Raw genomic sequence first — 26,669 nt, 5'->3', positions numbered from 1 at the left:
TGATAAGTGAGAGACTTGGCAGGGACCTCGATCCCCGCCAAATAGAGGACTACTGTCCAAGGGAACCCCCTGACTTGGATCCAAACTCTGATGAAGGTAAGGAGAGCTTATGTTTCTATTGCCAGGCTCTACTGGGAGGCCTCCGTGCAGCTGCAAGGAGACCCATAAATATATCTAAAATTAGTATGGTGACTTAAGTTAAGAATGAGTCTCCAGGAGCTTTCCTAGAAAGGCTAATTGAAGCCTATAAAATCTATAGCCTGATCGATCCTGAGGCACCCGAAAATCAGAGGGCAATGAATCTTGCTTTTGCCAGTCAGTCAGCCCCAGATATAAGGAGGAAACTTCAGAAAATCGAAGGATTTGATGGGAAGAATCTGAGTTAGTGGGAATAGCAGAAAAGGTATTTAACAACAGGGATGCACAAGAGGATGGAAAATAGACAAACTGGTTAAGGTTTTGGCATTATATGAGGTGGGGAAGAGACGGGTAGGGGATAGTAAATGGAAGGAAAAGCCTAGCATAGAGAAGGCAGGTGGGAAGACTTAGATTCAGATCAGTGCTCTTACTGTAAGGAAAAAGGACATTGGGCCAGGGAATGCCCCAAAAGGAGAACAGCAATGCTTGCCACCAGAGTCTGAAGGGGTCATGGTTCGGAGCCCCTCCCCAAACCTTGGGTAAAAATTGAAGCGGAGGGGAAATCAGTTGATTTTTTGGTGGACACGGGAGCCCAATTTTCATCATTACTTAACCCTATGGGAAAAGTATCTGGAGAGGAAGTTTGGGTACAAGGAGCAAATGGCACAAAGAGACATAAATGGACAACAGAAAGGACTTTAAATTTGGCCTCGGGGGTAGTTAAACATTGAATTTTGGTCCTCCCTAATGCCCTATATAACTTGATGGGAAGAGATCTCCTCCACAAGTTAAGAGAGGTATTCAGTTCTCGGAAGGAGGCATGACTGTAACCTTGAGACAACCCACTGTACAAGTGCTTATGGCAGCAGTAGATGAATACCTCCTTTACGAGCCAGTCTCAAAACCAGAGGGAACAAAGGGGGGGGAGCCTTCTCCAAATCCTACAGGACGAGTTTTCCCAGGTCTGGGAAGAAGGGAAGCCCCCTGGCTTGGCCAAGGAACAACCTCCAGTGGTGGTACAATTAAAGGTGACAGCTATGGCTATTCACGTTTGGCAGTACCCCCTTCCCCGGGAAGCAAAGGAAGGGATCAGAAAACACATTAACCACCTCTGAGGAGATGGGATCCTAGTTCCTTGCAAATCTCCATGGAACACACCTATGCTGCCCGTCAAAAAGGCCGAGACTGGGGAGTACCGACCCGTCCAGGACTTGCGGGAGGTTAATAAATGGTTTGAAGATATCCACCCAATGGTGCCTAACCCCTATACCCTACTCTCCCTCCTGGGCCCCAAAAGAACTGTGTATACCATCTTAGATCTCAAGGATGCATTTTTCTGTATATCTTTAGCAAGGGAATCTCAGCCCCTTTTTGCTTTTGAGTGGTCCAGCCCACAGAAAGAGTTTCAAGACCAGCTCACCTGGACAAGACTTCCCCAAGGATTCAAGAATTCACTCACCATTTTTGACAAGGCCCTACATGAGGATTTGCATGAGTACAGAACCTCCAACCCAGGAGTCACTCTGTAACAGTACGTTGATGACTTGTTAGTAGCCGCTGAGGACTATGAGTCATGTTTGTCGGGGACGAGAGCTCTCTTACAGACTCTGCAGGAAAAAGGGCATCGGGTGTCCGTGAAGAAAGCACAGCTCTGTCAGAGCCATGCCACTTATCTAGGCTTTGATCTCCATGAGGGAGTGCTTTCACTGTCTGAGTCCAGGAAACAGGTGATTACCCAATACCCCCGCCCCACCACATCCCGACAAGTGAGGGAGTTTCTTGGGACAGTGGGCTACTGTAGGCTGTGGATACTGCAGTTTGCGGAGATTGCCTGACCTCTCTACGAACTGGCAAAAGGAGGGAGGGCTCACTATTATAGAGTGGACAGCTGAGGCAGAAGGAGCATTTCAGGAATTACAAACAGCCTTAATGAGTTCCCCAGCATTGGCCATCCCAGATGTTACCAAGCCCTTCCAATTGTATGTGGATTAAAAGGCAAGGATGGCCAAAGGAGTTTTAACTCAGACTCTGGGGCCTTGATGAAGGCCAGTAGCCTACCTTAGCAAGAGATTAGATCCAGTAGCAGCTGGGTTCCCCCCCTTGCCTCCGCATAATTGCTGCCATGGCCCTCCTGGTCAAGGATGCAAGTAAATTGACTTTGGGTCAAAATCTCATCGTAACCACCACACATGCTATTGAGGGCCTTCTCTGGACTCCACCAGACCAATGGATGACGAACACCCAAGTGACGGGGTATCAGGCCCTTCTCCTCAATGAACCAAGAGTGACCTTCCAGCCCCCGGCAGTGCTAAATCCAGCCACACTTCTGCCAGAGGAGCTAGCTGACCATCCACATGACTGTGGGGAGGTCCTAACCCAAGTCACAGGAATAAGGCCAGATCTCAGAGACATTCCCCTCCTGGATGCCAAGATGACTCTGTTCACAGATGGGAGTAGCTACATGGTCAATGGAAAGAGGTATGCAGGGGCTGCGGTGGTTTCTCCTGAGCAGAAACTCTGGACAGCAGCCCTGCCACATGGAACTGAGGCATGAAAAGCGGAACTGATTGCACCACTAAGGCACTGCAGATGGCCAAAGGTAAAACCGCCAACATCTATACTGACAGCAGGTATGCCTTTGCTACTCTCCATATACATGGGGCTATTTATAAAGAAAGGGGCCTATTAACAGCAGAAGGAAAATGAATTAGAAACAGAGGAGAAATATTGGCTCTCCTCCAGGCTATTTGGGACTCAAAAGAGGTGGCTGTTATGCATTGCCCGGGACACCAAAAGGGGACTGACCTGATTTCAAAAGGAAACCACTTAGCAGATCAAGCTGCAAAGCAAGCAGCCCGAGAAACAGTGCAAGAACTGGTTACACTCCCAGCTCCAGCCCTACCAGAAAAACCGAACTATTCAGAAGAGTATTTAAAGTATTTACAGAAATGGGTTAAATTGGACTATGAAGGGGACTTGGCTAAGACTAAAGCAGGAAAAATAATTCTTCCTCAAAGACTAGGTAAGAAGTTAGTAGACCAGATACATCAGGGTACTCATTTGGGGATACGCAAACTCAAGGACCTTATAGGCAAGCAACTCCAGGTTTCTAAATTAGGGCGTATGGATCAGGATGTAGTTGATAGATGTGCTCAATGCCAGGCAGTTAATGTGGGAAGAACTAAAATGGAAAGAGGGAAAAGAGAAAGAGGTAAGGAACCAGGAATTTATTGGGAAATAGATTTTACAGAAATGAAACCCGGGGGTGCCTGGGTGGCTCAGTGGGTTAGGCCGCTGCCTTCGGCTCAGGTCATGATCTCGGGGTCCTGGGATCGAGGCCCGCATCGGGCTCTCTGCTCAGCAGGGAGCCTGCTTCCCTCTCTCTCTCTGCCTGCCTCTCTGTCTACTTGTGATCTCTCTCTGTCAAATAAATAAATAAAATCTTTAAAAAAAAAAAAAAAAAAAAGAAATGAAACCCGGAAAATATGGGCACAAGTATATGCTAGTTTTTTATAGATACCTTTTCAGGCTGGGTAGAGCTTTTTCCGCCAAACATGAGATGGCAGGAGTGGTAGCCAAAAAGCTACTAGAAGAAATGATTCCTAGGTTTGGGCTGCCTCTCGCGATTGGGTCAGACAATGGCCCTGCATTTGTGAGTTCAGTCTCACAGGCATTGGCCAAGGCCGTGGGCACTAATTGGAAATTACATTGTGCCTACTGGCCCAAGTTCTGGGAAAGTAGAGAGAATGAACCAGACTCTTAAAGAGACCTTGATAAAACTAATTCTGGAGACTGGCGGTAGATGGGTGGATCTCCTTCCTTTCACCCTCCTCAGGGCATGATGTACACCCTATTTAAACAAGGTGGCCCCATTTGAAATAATGTTCGGGAGACCCCCCCCCCCAACTCTGTCCTCGGCTACAGGAGGTTGCCCTAGCAGAAATGACTGATCAGTCTGTACTCCAGTCACTGCAGGCATTACAGTCTGTCTTTAAAAAAGCCCATGCAGGGATCTGGACTGCCCACATTGGAACAGAGACGGAGGTGGAACCACATCCTTACCAATCCGGGGACTTGGTTTGGATATGTCACTATCAAGTGGGGAACTTGGAGCCTCGCTGGAAGGGATCGTTTACTGTTATCCTGACCACCCCCATGGCAGTAAAAGTAGAAGGCATTAGGGCCTGTGTTCATGCGGGTCACGTCAAATGAGCAGAGAGTAAGGACGCCCCCCAGAGATGGAAGCAGCAGCCGACAGACCCCGCTGACCATGGACTAAAGCTAAGACTAAAGAAACTGTGAGTTTATTGTTGCTCCTATTGTTACCTGTTTATGTAAAGTATAGGTGGGAAATTATATGAATGGAATTAGGAAAAATGTGCCGACTGTGTACTAATGTCATTTGTATAAGAGAAAATTAGAGCGATAAAATGTTAGTCTAACATGCTCAATATAACATAGAACTGGCTGAAAAGTCAAGGATTTGACTAATCTCCAAAGAAAAGGGGGTAATGTAAGGGCCTGGTTAGCCAGAGGGAGCCATTTTGTTGCAGTAAACTTAGATTGACCCTATGCAGTGGACTTAGATTGACCCTGCCCCTCCCAGAGGAACTTACTTGCAAAGCCTAGATACAAGGGTGGATCAGGCCAGGTAAAGACATCCAATCAGTGGGGCACGCATATATTTACTGAGGTGAGTTTAAATCCCATTGGCCACCTGTGTGGGGGCGGAGCTCAACCACCCCTATAAAGGTTAGTTTTTGAGGCTGAGCCATGGGAGGAGTAGGAGAGCTGTCAGAGCCTCCAGAGCCGCCAGAGTCATCAAGAGCTGTCAAGAGCTGTCAGAGCTGCCAGAGCTGTCAAGAGCCATCAGAGCCTTCAGAGCTGTCAGAGCCATCAGAGCGCCACTGGCCCCGCCACCCCAAGCCACGGCCTCGCCAAGCGGCCTTGCAGGAGCAGCGTCATTCCAGGGAGCAGCTTCATTCCGGGAGAGGCTTCCTCAACATGAGATGAGGCCTTCTCGGTGAGCGGCCTAGTCAGGAGCAACATCGTTTGGGGAGAGGCATTGTCTGGAGCAGCCCCGTCAGGGAACGGCCTCGTCCAGAGTGGCCACGTTGGGAGCGGCCTTACCAGGTTCGTCGTCGTCACCTTTTTGTAAGAGACCGCCCTTACCAGTTAGTTTGGTTTTTGATGCTTGGCGTGAAATAAAGCTTTGCTTGACCTTCGCTTTGTATCAGTCTCGTTCCTTTTATCATGGACCCTAACAGGGGCCACCTTGGGTGAAAGCCCCATCCTGGGTGAGCTGTAATGGGAGACTTCTCCTTACTGGCCTTAAGCAAGCCTCTTCAACCTCTGAGGAAAAAATTATACTTAAAAACCGTAAATAAGCCCTGGGGATGAAATGTGCAGCATGATGACTATGGTTAACAGTACTATACAAAAAGTAATATTTAAGAGGTTTAAAAATAGGTGATATAAAGATAACTTGCAGAATCGTGTACTAACATTAAATAGTGCTCTAATCAAGTACTTCCCAAACCAGTAGCATTAACCTCACACAGGAATAAGTTAAAAATGCATCCAGGAGGACCCCAATCCATGCCTGAACCTGCAGCTAAATCCTGGGGAGGTGTATGCAAACTGAAATCACGGACGCTGGAGAAGATATCCAGTGGAGGAACACAAATGAGAAAGCATAATGAAGATATAATTGCCTAATAACTTCTGCCTGTATTTCATTGCCCAAAACTCATTTATATGGCTCATGTAGACAAAGCTGTGTGTCCATCAAGGGAAAACCAGATTGGAGAGCATCTACCTACTTCCTCGTACAATTCATCAGATATCCATTTTATTATTCTTCCTACATATTCAGTACTACTACCCTTTGGGTGGTAACCCAAAATTCCATACCTTCTTTTTTTTTTTTTTTAAGATTTTATTTATTTATTTATTTCACACACACACACAGAGAGAGAGAGAGAGAGAGAGAGAGAGAGAGATCATAAGTAGGCAGAGAGACAGGCAGAGAGAGGGGGAAGCAGACTCCCTGCCAAGCAGAGAGCCGGATCCAAGGGGCTCCATCCAAGGATACTGGGATTATGACCTCAGCCTAAAGCAGAGGCTTTAACCCACCAAGCCACCCAGGCGCCCCTCCATGCCTCCTTCTTAATGTTAGTATTTCTTTTTTTTTTTTTTTTTAAGATTTTAAGTAATCTCTACACCCAAGCTGGGGTTCACACTCAGAACCCTGGGATCAAGAGTCGCATGTTCTACTGACTGAGCCAGCCAGACACACCTAATATGTCTATTCTTAAGACCACACACAAAGTGAGTTACTTGTTGTCACTATATAACTATTGTTCTGTGACACTGCAGAAGGACCCATTCAAGGATCTGCTGAAGGAAAAAACCATGCCAACCTAGATTTCTATATATGTCAAAATTTCAAGAAAGAATACAAAATAAGACTATTTCAAACAAAAAATGAGGAATTTAATGGAAGATTAATACACACAAAATAAAATCCTAAAGGTTATACTTAAGAATTTTGGAAAGTAATCTTAGATGAAATATTTAAAGTGATAGAAGGAATGAGGACCCAAGAGGGGAATACATATGTGGATTGGTATATCTGCCTATTATTTGCATTAAACATGAATAACATTTCCTTGTGGAGTCGGATTAATAAAGTTAAGATTCATAATCTCAACACATATACTGAGATAGAACATATTAATCTTCTAAGTCCCTTATATTGCCTGGGAAGAAGGAAAAGCATTAATAAGTCTGTGCTATACTTTTTTAAGTGTTTGTAAATTTTAGCTTAAACAATAACAAACAGAATGAGCTTTTAAAACTAGATTTAAAAAAAAAAAATCTGGATTGTAAATAACAGGTTTTTTTAAAGACCAGAAAAATAACAAGTGAGGCAAAGAAAGCCACAAAATAAGAGGACATATAAACCCAAATATGTAAAATATTACATTAGGTAAGTATGAAATAAATTAAATTAGCAGTCAGTCTTTTTCATGGTTAAAACCCCTCTTCACAAGATACTTAATCTTCGTTAATAAATTTCAAGGACAGTTTTCAAACTGCTATTCAAAGAACAATTAACATTCTATGGCATCCTCAGCCACCCCATCTCTACCAGGGAAAGAAACTGGGGCAAAGAATGTCCTGGCTTTGGTTGCTGGGGAACCAAGACCTTGTGCTCACGGTCACCAGAATCTATGATCAAGCTTCTAAAGGTCTAAAATCAGCTGAGACGTCATCAAGACCTGCAGTGTATTTTTACAAACAAATCCCATCAGTACATGTACTGATGAGAAAGGAACAGGATGGCATGAAGGGGTTAACACCATAGTGAAAATCATTTTAACAACAGCTAACATTTGGGGCACCTGGGTGGCTCAGTGTGTTAAACCTCTGCCTTCGGCTCAGGTCATGAACTCAGGGTCCTGGGATCGAGCCCCACATCGGGCTCTCTGCTCAGCGGGGAGCCTGCTTCCTCTTCTCTCTCTGCCTGCTGCTCTGCCTACTTCTGATCTCTCTCTGTCAAATAAATAAGATCTTTAAAAAAAACAGCTAACATTTAAGAATACCCACAAACCTGACACCAGGTACTTTACAACGCTATCCTTTAACCTGCATAACCACCTGGTGAGGTGTGTCAGTCAACACTCTTGTTTCATAGGTAATGAAGCTGAGACTCACAAAGGATATTAGATCACCCACTTTACAGAGGAAGAAACCAAGAACCCAAAAAGTCCCTGGGTTGCACTGTCATGGCCACTAGAAAGAAGCGCAGCTGAGAAGGGTGCTCACCAGCACTGCATGGCTTCCTGCCCAAATTCAACCAATCTGGGTAGTGGTAGGGCCAGGGCCCCACAGAATCAGAGAAATAAAGCCATGGCAAATTCACTGCCCATGTAACCATCAAGGGGAGAGAGTCCTGCCTTTTTTTGTCCAAGAAAGGGAGTCTTCAGCTTCACTTGCTCACTCAACAAACTAGGTGCTGACTGAAAACCTAGAATACAAGGACAGGCCATGTCACATTCCCAAGGATACAAAGGGCTCATTCTTCATGGAGGAGGGAAAGTCATTCCCTGGGGCTCACCCATCATACCAATTATGGACATGTCTTGTTGGCTCTGCCTCCTAACATGTCCCAAGTCATCTTCTACCCACCAAATACAGTGCCACCATTGTGGGACAGTCCAATGACAATGCACTCCTAGACCACCCAGTGGCCTCATCTCTCTATCCCACATCAATTTTTCCCTCTTCAGTCCACTCTCCACACAGCAGCCAAGGGTAAATTCTACCTAGATCATGCTACCTCCCTGCTGAATCCCTTCCTCAGCCTCCCAGAACAGTTAGAATAAAATCCACAAAGCCCTGTGCATCTGGCCCTGTTCTCTCTTGTCTTACTGCTCACCACTCATTTCCTCCAGACACACTGGCATTCAGCTGTTTCCTCTAATAAGGCCAGTTCTTGCCTGCCTCGATGTCTTCACACATACTGTTCCCTTTGCCAAAAATGTTCTTCCTCATTGTTGAACATGGCCGGGGCTCCTCCATCCCACATGGGTCTGCATGCTGTCACCCTTTGTTTACTGTCTGCTCCTCTGTCCATGCTTGACAGAGGAACATACATCTTCCCACTTATATAAGAAAGGCCTGTGGGGAAATGACATGACTGAGGTCACCCAGATGGTGATGGGCACAGCTTGGAAGTGCTAGAATTCCAACTGTCCCAAGAACCCAAGCCCTCAGCCACTGGACCACTCTTCCCAATGGACATCTGTCCTCCATGCCTAAGTGCTGACCCTGATTATGCCACATAAGGAGTCCAGGCACATTACTGTCATAGCAGCAGTGTTGCTACACCACCCCTCTGTGTTACCACATGTTCTTCCCTTCCAGACAGCAAGGCCCATGTCTCAGCCCCCCATGTATTTCCAAGACACAAGGTACATGTGGGTTAATGGGCATGAAGGATGGGGTTCTTGTGACTCCTGCCCATCATACCAGCAAGAGCACAGCAAGCCCATGGAAACACAGAAAGTTAGATGGGGGGAGACAATGGACCATGAGGGAGGAAGGCCCTTCATCTGCAAAGCACATTGGTTCTGCTATGGGACAAAGTGAGGCCATGTCTCTGCAGGTCACATGACAGTAAAGAACTCTCATGTGTGGAAAGAAGGTCCCTCTACTGAGAACCACGTTGTATTTTGGAATACTGGCCTCCAGTCTCTGTAGTGCCAGGGCTCAGCATCAGTTAGAGGTGACGTTGCAGGCATAGCACAAACTGCACATGTATGAAACACACACAGTATGCAGGGAAGCCTTGGGTATGAACTCTCAGATGCCAAGTAACATCCTCCCTCCGGTCAAACACTCTGCCACTGCCATACTTTAAAAAGGTCTCTTTAAGAAGAACTCAGTATGAGTTCTCTGATGTTGACTGAGGTCTGCCTTCTGGTCAAAGGTCTTCCCACATCTCTTACACTTGTAGGATTTTCCTCCACTGTGAATCTTTTTATGAGTAGTGAGGGTTGAGCTGTAGCTGTAGGTCTTTCCGCACTCACTGCACTCATAGAGCTTCTCCCCAGAATGACACCTCATGTGTCGAGTTACAGAAAAGCTGTTACAAAAGGCTTTCCCACATTCTTTGCACTCAAAGGGTTTTTCTCCAGTGTGGGTTCTATTATGGCGTATAAAATCAGAGTGGCGGGCAAAGGCCTTCCCACATTCACTGCATGCATAAGGCTTCTCTCCACTGTGAATCCGCTGGTGCTCCGTGAGGTGTGACCTGCGGCTGAACGCCTTCTGGCATTCGATGCACACATAGGGCTTCTCCCCAGTATGAACTCGCTGGTGTTCTGTGAGGTGTGACCTGCGGCTGAAGGCCTTCTCACACTCGACGCACTCATAGAGCTTCTTCTTAATGTGAATGCTATAGTGTCCAGTGAGATCTGCCTTCTTGAGAAAGGCCTTCCCACACCTTTTGCATTTATAGGGTTTTACTCTAGTGTGAATCCACTGATGTTGAAGAAGGAAGTGATTCTTGATAAACTCTTTCCCGCATTCCTTGCATTTGTAGGATTTCTTCCCTCCATGAATCAAGGGGTCTTTCCTTGGTCTATGTGATTCACACTCCAGGAGACCATCTCCTGGAGAGACTTGCTCCTGTAAATCATTTCTGCCCAGATTTTTACTTGTTACCAAATCATCACACTCAGGGTTCACCTTTTCAGGCCGGGTTTCCTTGTAGGGGACTGTCCCTGTCCTTATATGCTCTCCCTGTTTTTCTGATGATCTTTCTTGTTCCCTGGCTTCTCCCAATGTGGAAACACTGGAGTCTTCCTCAGTCAGTAACCTGTGGGGCAAGCATCCCTCAAACAAGGCTGGTGGAGAAGCAGAAGGCTCTGTAGTATTGGTTTTTGCTTTGTCATCTGAAGGGAATCCAATGCACAGAAGAGGCCCATTAGCAATGCCAACATACAAGGAACAAACTCACTAAGCCAGTGGGAAAAAGAAGATGGAAACAGGGCCACTGATACCTGATGGATTTTCACATCTCTGAAACTCAGGTTTGGATTTTTTTTCCTTTTTTGCTGGTCCTTGGATTCTTGACATCTTTAAAGGGACAACCTTGGGGAGAATCTGGGGTAGGGACCAGAGAAGAATCCCTTCCTCACTATCCAGAGGGGAGAGAAATGATGACACCATGTGCTGTGTTTGTTCTAATAAAGGATGTCACAGGGAGCACTACAAAGGGTGCATCTAACCCAGCCCAAATGAGAGAGAAAGACAACTGGGAGGTGTCTTGAGATCTGAGTCCTAACGAAGCAAGAGTTTACAACAAACAGGGCACTGCAGCCAGAGGAGGCAGAGTGTACAAAGGTGCAGAGTCTAGAGAGAACCTTGGGTGCTGAGGGAACTTCAGAGCACTAGAGGATGGGGGAGATGTAGCTAGAGACGCAGCAGGGTGCAGACTGCAGAGTCTGTAAGGGTGAGAGTAAGTACAGCCATGGCCACTCCCAGGACAGTGACTACAAGGCTAAGGGTGAGCAGGACCTGCCAGGGGGACATATTAAACCTACTGTGTGAGGAACAGCTAGGTAGCTAAAACATGGACAAAAGCTAGAGAAATTTGAAATATTTCAAGATATTAAAGAGAAGCTATGCAAATGAAGAAGTTTATAACAAGGTTGTCAGCTCTCCTCAAATCTATCTGTAAATTCATCACCAGTCCAGATAACAAGATAACAAGATTTTCCATGAAACTCAACAAGCTGATTCTAGAATTTATATGCAAGAGTTAAGGGCCAAGAATGTCACTGGAAAAAGAATAATGAGATGGGGCTTGCCCTCCCAGTATTAGGGTTATGATGAAAGTATAGACATCGAGACAGCATGGTACTGGCAGAGCCATAAGGAAAACTAGCAGCAGGACACCACAGTGCTCAGAAATAGACTCGGGAAAAAAAAAATAGACACAGGGATACACACAGCTTTCACTGACTGCAGAAATGGTGCAGGGGGTCAGTGGCAGAAGAAAGGGCGATATAACAAATAGAGCTAAAAACCTGGCAACCCACATGCAGGAAAAAGTTACTGCATTTCTACTGCATGTCATACACAAAGTTAGTTCTTAGTAAGCAACAAAAAAGGAATATAACTTGAGCTTGGTGTAAGGAAAGGCTTCCTAGCAAGACATGAAAAGCAGTAATCATAAAACAAAAGATAAATTGATCTGACTAAATAAAATACGAGTTTCTTTTAATCAAGAGATGCTTTAAAGAAAATTTCTAAAAAGCTAAGCTCTAATAGAATACAATCGCAGCATAAAGAATGAGTAAAAGGTTAGTATCAGGAATTTTAAAAAATCTGACAAATCAGAAAGGGAAGAGCTACCATCTTAAGTGATTCCCGATGGAGACAAAGGGAGAGCAGACACATCTCAGCCTAGAACATGGCAGGGACTGTGGGAAGGATGGCAGGTGGCTCTAAAGGCCTTCTCCACCAGCCAGGCCTCAAAAGACAGGAGGAAACCAAGAAGGAGGCTGCATGTCCCTGAATGGAGGTGAAGAGAAGACTTACCTAGTGAGACCAGGAGCCTGCAGGTCTCCCTCATCACCTTCCAGTACAGTGTCCTTTGGGGCAGGTCCAATAATTCCCACTCCTCCCGGGTGAAGGTGACAACCACATCTTTGAAGGTCACCAGTGCCTGGAAAGTCAAACACAGTAGCATTATGTGCTTTATGGCTGTTGGGTGGGACCAGAGCCTGCAACTTAGTGTCTGGTGAAGGTGTACAGAGGTCCATCCCTGAATCATTGAGGCCTCTTGAAGGCTAAGCTCTGAGCTGGACTTAAGAGGGAGGCAGACATGGCTGACAGAGAAGCCCTCCATGGTGGAAACAATGGAGAATGTCAGACAATCACATTCCCACGTGGACCATGGGGACAGATGATAAGTGGTCTGGGACAACAGAGGGACAGGGAAATAACCATGATAATTCCAGTAACAGAAGAGCAGCAGCCCAAGCCAAACCTCCCTGGTTCTTCCTGTGTGCCTGCCTTGGGCTGTGGGATTCACATGCTCTGGTAAAGGGATGAAATGTTCGCAGCTGTGTACCTCATGGAAGCCATTTCACTTCTCTGAGCCTCGATTTCCCCGTCAGTATAATAGTTCTCTCACCTTATCAGGTTATTTGAGAATCCAAGGGAAAACATTCCTAAAGCCAGCACTCGAGTTCTGGCTCAAGGCAGTGCTCTGTACATTTATTAACCCTTCCATCACCATGAAGATAAATGGCATCATCAGCTCCACATCACAGGGAGTTGAGGCTCAGGGAGCTACTGTGAGTCACCTGAGAGTTCCCAGTCTACACCCCAGAGGTAGGATTTGAACCTAGGTCCTTCTGGCCCAGATCTGTAGTAACCCTGACACTGCTCCATTACTGTATGTGAAGCACTTTTTTTTTTAAAGTAAAAATTATTTATTTGAGAGAGAGAGAGAGCATGAGCAGACGGTGGAAGGAGCAGCAGAGGGAGAGGGAGAAGCAGACTCTCCATCAAGCAGGGTACCCAATGTGGATCTCAACCCAAGGGCCCTGAGGTCATGAGCTGAGCCGAAGGCATATGCTTAACTGACCAACCCACCCAGCCGCCCCAGGTGAAGCAGTTCTAGTAACAGTTGCTGTTAATCTACTTCTGCCATCCCTGACCACTCTTCCTTGGACATGGACAGAAGACTGCAGCCATCCTCACCCTCATGCAAGAGGCACAAAAGAGGGTGATACTCATCCTGGGAGTGGTAGTGTCTGGGCCATCTCCCCATACCCACTTGGGTGCGCCAGCCTTCTCAGATGCCCCAGGAGATTCCGCAGTGAGCTATCACTCAGTTTTCCCTTCCTGAGTCCTGATAGCATGTGTCTCTGAGTCAGGAACACCATACATACCAGGGAACCCGAGTGGCTGAGAACAATGCCATAAAGGCAGCAGCCTCTGACTGGCTGTGATGTGTGTCCTGGTGAGGGTGGGGTGAACATCCAGCCAATGACCGCACATGCTCCCCTTTCCAAGACACATCTCAGCAGGTGGCGAGGGAGGGTGCTTGGCAATCACAAGGCCCTCTGGTGCCTCCTTAAACAACTCTCCTCACTGCCTCCATCCACGAGGTTCCCCAATCTGGGACGGCTCCTCTTACTCTCCTTGTTCCCACACTCACCTGTAGGGGAAATCCCTGCCCATCTCACAGAGGTTAATATAGGTGTCATCCTCGGGCCTCCCCAGCCCACTGTGGTTGGAAACACAGGCTCTGGTAGCTGGTAGTTAATGGACAATATGTGATGTTTAACTACTTCAGAGTTGCGTGACCTTGGGTAGGTAACTTAACGTCTCTGAACCTCCAGTTCCTCTTCTGTAAAGCAGGGATGATAATAGCACCTAACCCTGAGGGGACGGGAAATGAATGAGATGAAACACAGTAACTGTTCCTCAAAGCAAATCAAGGGCTCAGTAAAATCCAGCCATAGCCATGTTTGGTTATTCTTATTTTTCCTCCTTGCTCCTCAAGCAACCTGGAAAGGCTCAATCTGGCACTCAACTCTGCACAAAAACGCAAGCTCCCGTGCATGTGAGTTCAGGGGGTACTTTAGCTAGAACTGGAAAGATGAAGTGGCATTTGAGCAGAGGACTGAGGAATGCACCAGCATGCCTGCTGAGCTCCAGAGACCGTGTCCTAGGCAGAGGGAACGGCCAGGGCAAAGGCTAGCAAGTGAGCAAGAGCTCGGCAAGTGGAGGAGGGCATAGCTGCAGGGCCGTGAGATGGGGGAAAGGGAAGACATGTGGGAGGACACAGAGCAGTTGCAGGGACAGGTGCAGCAGGCCGGCAGGGGGGTGGTTGAATGTAGATTCTAAGTGTGACAAGAGCCCACTGAGGGGGTCTCATTCTCCAACTAGCTGTCGAGGTCCTGTTATGGCTCTGACAGAGCAGCGAAGAGCAATCACAGCTCCTGCTGGACAAAGATCACCAACGAGGACTAAATAACTGAGCAAGATGATGCCAATGGCATTAGGATTTCTGAGGCCAAGGGAAGAAAGGACAGGATTAGAGAGATGGGTCCTTGTTAAAACAAAAACTGGGGATGGCCTTACTGCAGACAGGTGCCAAAATGGCAGGAAAAAAGGGAGGGGGCACATGCTGGAGATACCTGGGAACTGTTGTATATTCATGTCTAAAGACACACCATGGGGGCACCTGGGTGGCTCAGTGGGTTAAAACCTCTGCCTTTGGCTCAGGTCATGATCTCAGGGTCCTGGGCTCGAGCCCCGCGTTGGGCTCTCTGCTCAGTAGGGAGCCTGCTTCCCTTCCGCTCTCTTTGCCTGCCTCTCTGCCTACTTGTGATCGCTGTCTGTCAAATTAATAAAAAATCTTTAAAGCCACACATGCCCCAGCACTGCCACCGCTGACTCTTTAATGCATCTACTCTTCACATAAAAATAAACGTCTTAAACAGAAAAGTAATCTTGTCATTGTAAGTAGCAAGCCCGCTTTACTCGTAATAAACAGATGGCAATTACAAAGATGAATCCAGTAACCTTCCTGGCTCCCAGGGCCTGAAGGCCCTTTTCATCCCAGCAGAGAAGGAGTGATTCCAAAAATACTGCTCCCACTGTGAGTCTTCCCCTAGGCTTTCTTACCATAGTCTTCGGCTGCATACAAGCCTGAGACAGGGGAAACCCCAGGGCAGGATTCCCCTGGGGTAAGCCCCTAAGTTCATCACAGGACAAGAGGCTCTGCTCCCTGAGAACAGTGTCCAGAGTGATGCTACCTGGGCAGTGTTGGGCACTGGAGGACACACATCACACATATGCCCTCTCTGGCCCCTTCAAGCCACAGGGAGGAAATGCCAATATTCCCACTGACCCCAAGAGATGGAAGACAAAGGCACTGATGAGACTTACTCAAGGTCACAGCCCTGGGAAGGGCATAGCCAGAATGCCTCCTGAAGCCTCTACACTGCTAGTGAGCTCTTTCTGGAAGCTTGGTTCACTCAGACGGAGCAGGGACAGGGGGATTCTGAGAAGCCACATTTCTCTCTCACCACATTGCCAAGAGGACAAGAACAGAGCAAAGGCCTCCTTGGACCCCAAAGATCACAGAAATGAATGGCCACGACCAGCATTTACTGGGCATTCCCTGCATGCACTGCACTGTCTTTCACACTCTGCCTCCCACATCTGTCACCAGGACCCCAGAGGGAAGAACTGCAATTGGCACATTCACAGACAAGGAAGCGAACGGTCCCACGGCAGTGCAGTGGCAGAACACGGAGCTGAACCCAGGCTGTTGGCTTTGTAACCCGTTTTGCACACCTGTGACACATGCTGCGACTGTGAGGGGGCTGAGGGTGACATGGGGAACAGAGTATTCCAAGTATTATGTGGGGCTGCAGGGAGCCTCCTTCCTGCTGTCCCTGCCTCGTTTCCCCTCCACAGATAGAGAAATCCTATTAAGACGTGACCCAAGAGCCAGTCCTCCTTAGTATAGTGGTGAGTATCCCCGCTTGTCACGCGGGATACCGGGTTTGATTTCCCAACAGGGAGGCTGCAGAGAGCTTTGGGGCACCAGTGGGTTGAGCCTCTGCCTTCGGCTGCAGTCATGGTCTCAGGGTCCTGGGATTGAGCCCCACATCCTGCTCTCTGCTCAGCAGAGAGCCTGCTTCTCCCTCTCTCTCTCTGCCTGCCTTTCTGCCTACCTGTGATCTCTCTCTCTCTCTCTCTCTGTCAAATAAATAAACAAGCAAATAAATAAAAACTTAAAAAAAAAAAAAAGGACTTAACCCAAATCACGTTCCTCCTCTACTCCAAATCCTCCAGGGCTCCCACCAACCCCAAAGAGGCCTGGTTCCGGTTCCTCGGCTTGTCATTCCAGCCCTGATCCCGATCTTGGTGCCGTCCTCCCACCAGGCAGAATGGAGAGCTGAGATTCTGCACAGCTCCGCCGCACCTCCCCGCATTCGCACCCCTTGGTGCACGTGCCTGGGACAGCCCTCCACACCTTGCTGGTCCACAGAGCTGGGAACCTATCAAGGCGGTCCCCCAGGCACAATGGGACCCAAGACAATGCTATCTTCCATATGGAGGCGCTGGGATTGCATCGTTGAGGGTCCACAGGGCCTGAGGGGTCGTCCACTCACCTGTGCCGGGTCCATCGGCTCATCTGCTGCCTCCGCGGGACCCTGTGCATGGACGGGGTGCTGCGGAAGGTGGGAGGCCGTGGATGGTCCCAAGGACTCCGCTGAGCTGCCTCACACACCCTCAGCCCTACCTCAGGGCAAGGGGACACGACACCTCTTCAGAAGCCTCCCTGGCCCGCGGCCTCAAGCCCACTGAGGGTCCCGAGGCTGCAACCTCGCAAGCAGGCCTTGGACCGCCCAGCACAACCTCCACGAGGACCGCGCTGTAGCTCTCGCGGAACGCGGGATCCCAGCTCTGTGCTGTGATTGGCCCAGCGCTACCGCCTCTTGCCGCTGAGCCTGCTGGATGATAAGGTTCCCGCAGCTCTGCCTGCTGTCTCAAGGGGCGCTCTTCTAGAAATCACCTCACAGGACCAGCGGTGCCTGCCTGAGGTCCTCTGGGAAATGACGTCACGAGGTTCTGGGGGTGGGACGGGGCTTCTTCGCTTCTTAACCCGCCACCACCGCGTTTCTGGGGTGCGGCTTCTCTGATTGGGGGAAATGTTTGGATGTATTGTCTCGTGTGTGCCTGAAGTGTGCCCGGCTCCTGAAAGGACGCGGTGAACGGTGACACCACGCAGAGTCCACCCCTCGGAGATCAGAGCTAACTAACAGCCTTTGCTGCTCTTCCGTTCCGGGGAGACAAGCTGGAGAGTCAGTTCTGTTGGATGCAGTAGTTGTCAGGGATGACAGGAAAAACGCTTCTGGGGCGCAAGTTCAAGGGGAGAGGGGGGACTCTCGCACAGCTTTACATCATGTGGCGAGAGCACTGTCTCCTTTTCCCTCAGAAAATCTGTTTTTCCCCTGCCTGCATACTCGCGAACTGAACCCCTATCCCAGCCAGCGAGCAGCACCATCTCACTAATGGGGAATTTCTTACCCCGCATTCCAAGGCGTAACCTGTTTCTTTCAGTGATGTGACACCTGAGGTCTATTTGAAAGGGAGAGGTATTTGCCAGGTTTCCTTTTCCGTTGGGATGGTGACCATGACGGTCATGGTCTGGGAGTGTGTAGAAAGTGACCATCTGAACCCCGGGATGAGTGGATCTTCTTGATTTCCATCTGTTTGCTGTAATTGCAATGATAGTATCTACCAGGGGAATTGAAATTGTCTCTGAAACCCGTTTGTGGAAAGTAAATTGCTCCCTACCAGTTTTAGTCTACTAGCAAAATTATGCAGGATGTTACCAATGACCTCGTGCTGTGCATTAACATCAATTCAGTAAAAATCCACCTTGAGAAGGTGTTCTGCGTTCCCATTGCATAGCACCTTCCTAAGAAGTTTCACATGATTGTGGTTACACTGCTCCTCGTCCTCAGGTCAGAAGGTGGCTTCTCCTACACTGGTCACCTTCTGTGTCAGCTTACTCAAGGAGGACTCCAGAGTTGTGTCTCAGGTGGAGGGATGGATTTGTCCTTACCTGAGATGGGGAGGTGTGTTGGTGGTGGTGAGATGGAAGAGCTTGGAAATAGTAGGATCTCACTTTTGAATATATTTAGTTTTAGAATCTATTAAACATCCAAACGAGGCAGGCTGTAGACATTTCAGTGTAGAACTTGGGGTTTTTTGGTAAAAAAAATTTCAGCATTTTGATTTACTGATAGATTGATATCTAGAATACTCATAGTCTGCAATCCAGACTCCTCAACAGAAGAGGAAATTAATGTTCAGAGATAACACGAGGCAAAATGTCTCATGTATGGATTTCTGCAGTTATAGGTAAGTCCAGTGTTTTAAGAAAAGTAAACACAGAAGCAGTTTAGCTGGGGAGTATTTAAATACTGCTTGATGAAAGGAGTGTTCTTATGTCTCAAACTAGGACCACCTGTGGTGTCATTTATATTCTAGAGCTGTGTGGGAGATAAGGTTGATGGAGATGCCAGATGAGGCCACACCCTTGTGTGGCTCCTTCCCTTGCATCATTCTCAGTCCTTGCCCTTCCATTTTTCCCGATAATTTCTCCTTAATAAACCACACATCATTGAACCCTGTGTCAGCTTCTGCTTCTACAAAACCCAGCCTCAGACAGGACACATGTGGTCAAAACCTAAAATATTAATCATGTGAAGTATATCCAGGATATTGAATTTTCTTTTCCATAATAAGATGAGCAAGGAAAATCAAGAAAACTTGCTTAAATGCGTCCTGATATGAACAACACTCTGCAATTTTAGAGGAGGGTTAGAATGTGATGGTGACTCTCTTTGTTGGGGAGTGCCTGTCTCTCTGGTCCATCCCTGATGAGCAGAGTACATGGTGTTCTCTGTTGTGTGACTTTATGTCTGTGGTGGATCTCTAATGGTTGTGTTTTACACTAGGTAGTTCTTTAATTTTGGCATTTCTTCCTAGTGCAGGTGTTCTCAAACGTGAAGGTACATCAGGATCACTGGGGAAATAAGAACACAGAAGCCCCGATGTGACTGAGGTAAGAAAGGACCTAGCATTTATGTTGATAACAAGTTGCCCAGGTGCTTTTGAAATGACATGGTTTGAGTGTCTTGGCTGTTCAAGGATTGCAAAATAAGAATGAGGATTAAAGGGGTGACAATATATACAGTTTTAAAAATACGGTCTTTAAAATATGGAAATCTGAAAATCATTATTGCTATTAGTGCAGTAATATAAGACTCTGAAGCTGGTTATGAATAGGAAAGCACTCTATGGATTGCTAACTTGCAGCCCATGTTTCCTGGAAGGCACATTGCAAGTCCAGAAGAAAGCACAGGGTGGAGAATGAGACCTCTAACCCAGGTAAAGGAAGTAAGAAAATCTTAATTCTTGAAGAAGCAAGATCCCACCCTAGATAGGTCTCCTGGAGACAGGGAGATTCTTTTACTTTTTAAAGATATTTATTTATTTATTTATTTATTTATTTATTTATTTATTTAAGAGAGAGAGAAGAGATAATACAAGCTGGGGGAGAGAGAGAGGGAGAAGCAGACTCCTTGCTGAGCAGGGAGCCTGATGTGCAGCTCACTCCCAGAGGCTGGGGTCATGACCCGAGCTGAAGGCAGACACCTAACTGACTGAGACACCCAGGTGCCCTAGGGAGATTCTTCTATAAGGTGAAGTTACAATCAAGAAGAATGAGTGTGTACCATTAGGTGATTCTATTTCCTCCTGGGTACTTGAGCTTCTAACATTAGAAATATGCTAAATGGGAGAGAGCTGAATTTCTCAGGCTTGGAAGGGACCTCCAGGCCTATAAACTGGTTTTCCCTGAACTGAGCCAGGGATACATAGTCTCGTTGTTGACTAGACACCCAATTACAGTCACTACACTACAAAATTGTGTTGCCATATAACGGAGTTAGAAACTAGCCTGACTTCTGAAGGTTGGTAGAAGGAGTATCAGATACCTGATTACTCACCTTCCTTACTTACATATCCTCCATCTCCTTTCCTTTCTCAAAAACCCAGTTCTGGTGTCCAGGCAGCACAATAATTTACAAGTCCACAATACAATTCCCAAACCTGGGGTGATATACTGGATCAAGGACGGCCACCGATAAAAGAGATGTCAGCACTTAATTCTGTGATCGCCTCTGACCCCTTAAATTCCCACAATTGACTCCATTTCTTTCATGTGACCATTCTTTTCCCTGATCCTTCCCTTGCCCTTTCACCTCCACAGGTGAGCACTGTCTGACTATCACAGCTTTGGTATGATGTATCAGGAAAGGGATGCTATTGTGTCAAGGGCTGGGAAGAAGAAAGACTCAGGGCCACTGTTACATCCTCAGTGGAAGCTGCTGGAGGTGAAAACACTGACCTCACTGGCAGAGATCCTATGTGATTCATAGGAAATGGCTAGTAAATTCTGAGAGGGGAATTCAGAAGAAAAATTTTCTCAAAAAGAAGGCAAGCAGAGGGGATTTGTAGCTAAATTATAAACCTTTTGGCAGAATCTTCATCAGTTGCAGATGGCACTCCTACCCTGGATTGAGAAGATGAGGAAGGAGAAGTGGGGTAGTGTGTCAGTATGACTATTCACTTTAACTTTGTATAGAGATGAGTCAGCTCAAAATATTTATAGAAAAAAGTCATTTTAATTGAACAGTAACAAGATGAAATTTATGAAATCACTACATATAATAAAATATATTATAGGACTATAACTTAAAAAAGCAAAAAGTAAGAGAAAGGGAAAAGGGAAGAACTGGGAATCACTGAGAATAGACACCATAAAATGATTTGAAATAAGAGATGGTATATAAATAGATATGGCAATTTCTTTCATCAATTTCTTTCATCTTTGTCTTATAGATTTTAGTGTCAAATGTATTCCTTGGTATTTTACTCTTTTTGATGCAATTAAACTGTAATAATATTTATTTTCTTTAAAGATTTTATTTGTTTATTTGACAGACAGAGATCACAAGTAGGCAGAGAAGCAGGCAGACAGAGAGGGGGGAAACAGGCTCCCTGCTGAGCAGAGAGCCCAATGTAGGGCTCGATCCCAGGACCCTGGGATCATGACCTGAGTTGAGGTCAGAGGCTTTAACCCATTGAGCCACCCAGGCACCCCTAAACTGTAATAATATTTAAAGAGTTCTTAATTAAGGAAATAAATTTAAAATTAAATATATTATTAATAATTTTAAATAAGGAGAGCTGAAATTTTTACCTACAGTTTGAACTCCTGTTATTTTTTTAAAACAAGTGTTCAGGTTTCTTGGCCCGTCCTATGTGTTCACTCAGAACCTTCTATCACTATCTTTTCTTATTTTGTAGTCTACTGCTCTCCCCACCTCTTGACAATCTACTTTTTTTTAGATTTTATTTATTTGAGAGAGAGAGTATATGAGAGAGAGAGAGAGAGAGCATGGGAAGGAGGAAGGTCAGAGGGAGAAGCAGACTCCCAGCTGAGCAGGGAGCCTGATGTGGGACTGGGTCCTGGGACTCCAGGATCATGACCTGAGCCAAGACAGTTGCTTAACACACTGAGCTACCGAGGATCCCCCACCTCTTGACAATCTGAACACACAGGATTTCTCACAATCCTTGAGGCTCCATAGGATCCTTCCAGGTGATTTTCTTTCTGTCAGAAAGAACTGGACTCAATTATGACTAAAAAATATGTTTAAAAAACCCTTGCATATATTTTTGTAAGACCCAAGGTGAGAGATTTCTCAAAATTTCTGAAACTTAAAAATTTCCTACTTTTTAAAGCTTCTTAAAAGAGATTTTATTTACTTATTTGAGAGAGAGAGCGCACAAATGTGCATGAATAGGGCAGGGGCAGAGAGGGAGGAAGACGGAAAAGCAGGCTCCCTACTGAGTGGGGAGCCCCACATGTGGGTCTCAATCCCAGGACCCCAATATCATGGCCTGAGATTTAGTCAGATGCTTAGCCAGCTGAGCCACCCAGGTGCCCCTCTTTTACACTATTTCAAAATTCTCTGAATTTCTCCTTTGAAGATCCTAACAGGGTAAGTAATCTTTGTATACTTAAGTACATGGTATTCATTTTTACCTCTGTTATAAGACGGGCTTTTCCTGGACTTATAAGCCATGACATCATAATTTCCTATCACACAGTAGTTAATAAAATGTTCACAAGTGTTTAAATGAATGAGTAAATGCTATTACAACAAATTCATAGCACTGAAACCAGATTGGGACAACAGTTTGTCTTTGCCCTACAGACAAAGCAGAACCGAGATACTCGAGTGTCCTTGACCATGAGTACAAAGGGGCTGAGTACTGGAAAACAGGATGAGAGGAGCCCAGTGCTGTTCACTTTCCACTGGCCTGGATTTGCAACCATAATCATCCAAACCGCCAAAATAACATTGATTGCATAAAAAGTAGCAAAGAAGCTCACTAGAACCAAGATGGTGCGTGTGGCTCTGGCCTCATGGGATGTTCTGGGGCCAAGGCGGCTGTTGTAAATGTGCTGTACTTGCTGCTTGTGCCTGAACAAGATGAAGATCATAGAGCCGCTAGCCCACACCATGAAGCCCAAACTCAAAAAGTCAAGGAAAAAATATGTGATTGTATTTAATATTTTAAATCTCAATTCCTCATTCCAAGAACACTGTCCATTGTTTCTCACACTAAGGTTTTTGTTATTGGATGGACCATTCATTATTATAAGAATAAATGAATTTATCAAGAGATGTAGTATCCAGCAGAGGAAACAGCAGAAGCCAATGAACTTTGGGGATCTAATCTTGAGTTCCACCCACCTACAAATACTAGGGTTCAGTTTAATAACTTAGTAGCCATTGAGGAGACAGAGAGTGTGGAAGGAAACCCCAGTGCTCACTCTGTAACAAAAAAGATAAGTTTACAGGTAGTGTCATTCAGGAAATATTGGGATCCAAAAGCTACCATTGTTTGAGGGATCCCTTTGGAAAAAAGGACCACAGAGTTGGCTAGGACCAGTTGGTTGAGAATCAAGTCTGTAGGTCTCAACTTGTGTTCAGTGAGCAAAGAGAAAGTGTAAAGACAAAGAAGGGATGAATTTCCTAGGATCCCAACGCCATTGTGAATGACAAAGATAATTCCCAAATCCAATTTTCCAGAACCCATTGCATCAGTACCTAGGGGCTGATTTTAATTGAAGCCAGAAAAATGAGAGGGAAAAAAATGTCTTGTCAACACTATGCAGAGTATTTTTCAGCACTTATTCTAAAACTTATTTTCTCACTTATTTTCCACTTACTTTCTCACTTTAATGGTTATTAACATTTTATGCTTTTTTTGGTATGCAAAGGCAATTCACTGATGAATAGATTAGAAATAGCCTCTGATAATCATAAAAGTTGCTGAGAGACTATAACTTAATTATTCCAATGACTAAAATGAAAGGATAATTATATAACATGATGAAGGTGCTAATTATCACTACAATGGCAATCATATTATAATATATAAATGTATCAAATTAACATGCACACATTTACTCCCACGATGTTATGTCAAATACATTTCAATGAAAAAATAAAATCCATTAAAATAGAAAGAAGGAAGAGAAAGAAAATTCTGCCAAATGAACAAAACAAACAAAAGAAATAACCTCAGTGCCCACCTGTAAGTTTCTGGGTGACTGAATGAGGGCAGGACTGCCGAAGTTCTCAACAGCTTGGCGAGGAGGATGGGAGGTCTCTATATAGCGAGGCAGTCAGTATTGTTTCAATCTTTTTCCAACATGACCGAGAAATTAGGAAACATCATGAGCATAAGCAAATTTTATGTCTGCTTATGGGTGTTTTTCATCTGTCAGAAAGACTGGATAAATGCAGAAAACTGCCCTCAGCTGGAGCACGCCACACAGGAATTTAAAACATCTACCAGGCGTCTCAGGTCACTGTGCAGAATGCCTCAGACACCCACATCTGGTGCTACCCCTCTCTGCCTGATTTTACTTACGTGGTTTTTTTAAACTGAGGTATAATTATTATACAACATTATGTCAGTTTCAGGCGAGTGAGATAATGATTTTATGTTTGTATGTATTGCAAAATGATCACAATAAGTCTCCTTAACATTGGCACCATACAGAGTTACAAATTTTTTTTCCTGTGATGAGACTTATGAGATCTACTCTTTTAGCAACTTTCCAATGTACAATACAATATTATTAACTCTGATTACCATACCGTTTGTCAGCCCCCCGTGACTTATTTATTTTGTAAGTGGAAGTTTGTTCCTTTTGATTCCCCTCACCTGTTTTGCCCATCGCTCTCCACCTCTTCACAGTAGCTCAGAAGTCATAATCCTTCTGACACTGACATCCACATGCAAAGTTCAGCTTTTTAAAGTAAAGTGTCATATTTATTACAGTATTTGTGTATTTCTAAAATACTTAAAATGTGCAAAACTGTGTTGCTCTGTGTACTAGGTTTCTATCTTCTTTTCTATGTTTCACTGATAGAATTTTCTGGTCTCCCAATAAGCTCTGTGATTTTATTTTGGATCCTGTATATCACGTTGGTTTTCAGGAGCATAAGCATTGCATCATAGCAGAACTGATTCTACAGAGTTTTCTCCAGGATTTATTCTTTCTTTTTTTCTTTTTAAGATTTTATTTATTCCTTTGACAGAGAGAGCACAAGCAAGGGGAGTGGCAGGCTGAGGTCTAGGGAGAAGCAGGCTCCCCTCTGAGCAGAGATCCTGGTGTGGGCTTGATCCCAGGACTCTGGGATCCTGACCTGAGATGAAGGCGGACACTTCACCTACTGAGCCCCCCAGGCACCCCAAGGCGTAATGTTCTTTCTAAGACTTGAGGATTATGGGAGGGAGGGGGGAGTTAGTATCTCACAGTGAATATTTACTTAAATTTTACCCATACATGGATTTGTTACAAATATTCATATGAAAATGACAATGTTATAACACCATTTAAGATTGAAAGGAAAAATATAGGAAATCACTAGTGTAATGAACATCAGTTACAAAACAAGGACAAGTGAAGCAAAATAAGAGAAGGGATAAAGAAAGAACCAGGAATCATCTTCAAGAAGAATCACAAAATGAAGTGTAATGATAAAAACATGTGTCAATAAAATTTGCTGTGGGAATTTAAAATATTTGCTCAAAACTGAGAACCGGACAATTACAATGTTGCTGAGCTACACATCTCACTGGCCCCTGAGGACCTTCAGCAATTTGAAAGCAACAAAGACTCATCATTTCCGCTGATCATAGGGTTTCTCTGGATCCCGGGGGAGGCTCTGAATTCACTGACAGGGTATCTGGTCAGAATATTATTGATTTTTTTGCTTGACAAAGAAGATTCTTATAAATGGAATGCATATTTGGGTGCAATCATACTGTAGCTCAGAGATTTTATGGGCAGAGAGAGAGAGAGAGAGACAGAGAGAGAGACAGAGAAATACAGGAATGGGTCAGTCCACAGGGTTGTCCTTGGAGGGTAGAGAGTGTCAGATTAGTCTGACAATAAGACAACTGAGGAACTTTGAAAACTGTTTAAATTCCAGGATAACATATCCACTTTGAGATTTCAAGCCCTAATTATTCTTTTATTCATAGCCCCACAAGCTCTTCGCCCTATTTATCTTTACACAATATTTGCATTTCTGTACATGACAGATAGACAAGCCCTTCAATGGTCTAAATGAGAAATAGGGCAAGCAGTCTTCCACTGATGACAGAAATTTAGAGACATGTCACTGAAGACCCCATTTAGCACAACATTTCCCTGCTCAAAACAAAACCGAACAGAACACGAAATCATGCGCGCACACACACCTGCAGTGGATATCACACAGACACTAGCTGTCCCCTCAGAGTGGGGGCTCACCTTCTGTAGGTTGTTAATCACAGCCTGTGTCTTGATGCCTTGAGACTGGACGTTGCTCTGGTCCCTGTGTTTCGTGAGAAGCGAGTGAGAGAAGTTTCAAAACAATGTAACTGAGGATAGAGGGGAGATGTTGGGCAGCCCTGAGGCAGTTTGACGAGACTGCATCTGGTTTCCTCAGCAGATGTCTTTCCTGTTTGTATGTGTTTGGTATCTTATCTACCCTTCCCTCTCTCTGTTTTTCTCTTTTCAACTATCATCTTTCCATCTATCTACTATCTGTCTACCTGTCACTTATGGGTCTGTATATCTATCATCTACTTAAGACATTTCCCACCCGTGCCACAAACTCAGAAGGCCAATGTTTAAAAGAATCATCCTGGATTTCCTGAGATGAGTATTTTCCAAGAATATGATACCTACCTGGAAAGAAAAGCTGTTTGCACAGTTTGCTGTGGTTTGCTCCCAGGACAAGGATTGCCACCACGGCAACTGTGAAGTGTCT

General features: G+C 45.4%; 2 protein-coding genes across 2 annotated transcripts; both read right to left on the bottom strand.

Moving 5' to 3' along the window:
• Nucleotides 1-9,561: 9,561 nt before the first annotated feature.
• On the bottom strand, nucleotides 9,562-16,871 carry LOC101683467 (zinc finger protein 599-like). The gene is made up of 4 exons (XM_045077259.1): nucleotides 16,857-16,871; nucleotides 12,290-12,379; nucleotides 10,122-10,395; nucleotides 9,562-10,037 (listed from the first exon to the last, which is right to left on the bottom strand). Exons 1-4 carry the CDS (start codon nucleotides 16,869-16,871, stop codon nucleotides 9,562-9,564), a joined length of 855 nt encoding a protein of 284 aa, XP_044933194.1.
• Nucleotides 16,872-22,495: 5,624 nt separating this feature from the next.
• On the bottom strand, nucleotides 22,496-23,433 carry LOC101683164 (vomeronasal type-1 receptor 1-like). Its single transcript, XM_013048029.1, is given in 2 exon segments — nucleotides 22,496-23,175; nucleotides 23,178-23,433. Coding segments are annotated over 2 exon segments (936 nt in total).
• Between the last annotated feature and the right edge of the window lie 3,236 nt (nucleotides 23,434-26,669).

The sequence above is a fragment of the Mustela putorius genome, unplaced genomic scaffold, assembly GCF_011764305.1.
Source record: "Mustela putorius furo isolate JIRA1106 unplaced genomic scaffold, ASM1176430v1.1 tig00000196_pilon_pilon_pilon, whole genome shotgun sequence".
Classification (NCBI taxonomy): domain Eukaryota; kingdom Metazoa; phylum Chordata; class Mammalia; order Carnivora; family Mustelidae; genus Mustela; species Mustela putorius.
The sequence above is the reverse complement of the archived record's forward strand: the minus strand, read 5'-3'. Positions and strand labels throughout refer to the sequence as shown.

Bases quoted from the DNA above. Each gene is read 5' to 3' on its own strand.
- LOC101683467 (XM_045077259.1), bottom strand. The intron at 10,396-12,289 runs GTGATGAGGGAG...CGGCCTGAAAAG, and splicing joins AAAGGACACTGTACTGGAAG to GTGAACCCTGAGTGTGATGA. The intron at 10,038-10,121 runs ATCTCACTGGAC...GCCGCAGGTCAC, and splicing joins GGCCTTTCTCAAGAAGGCAG to ACCTCACAGAACACCAGCGA.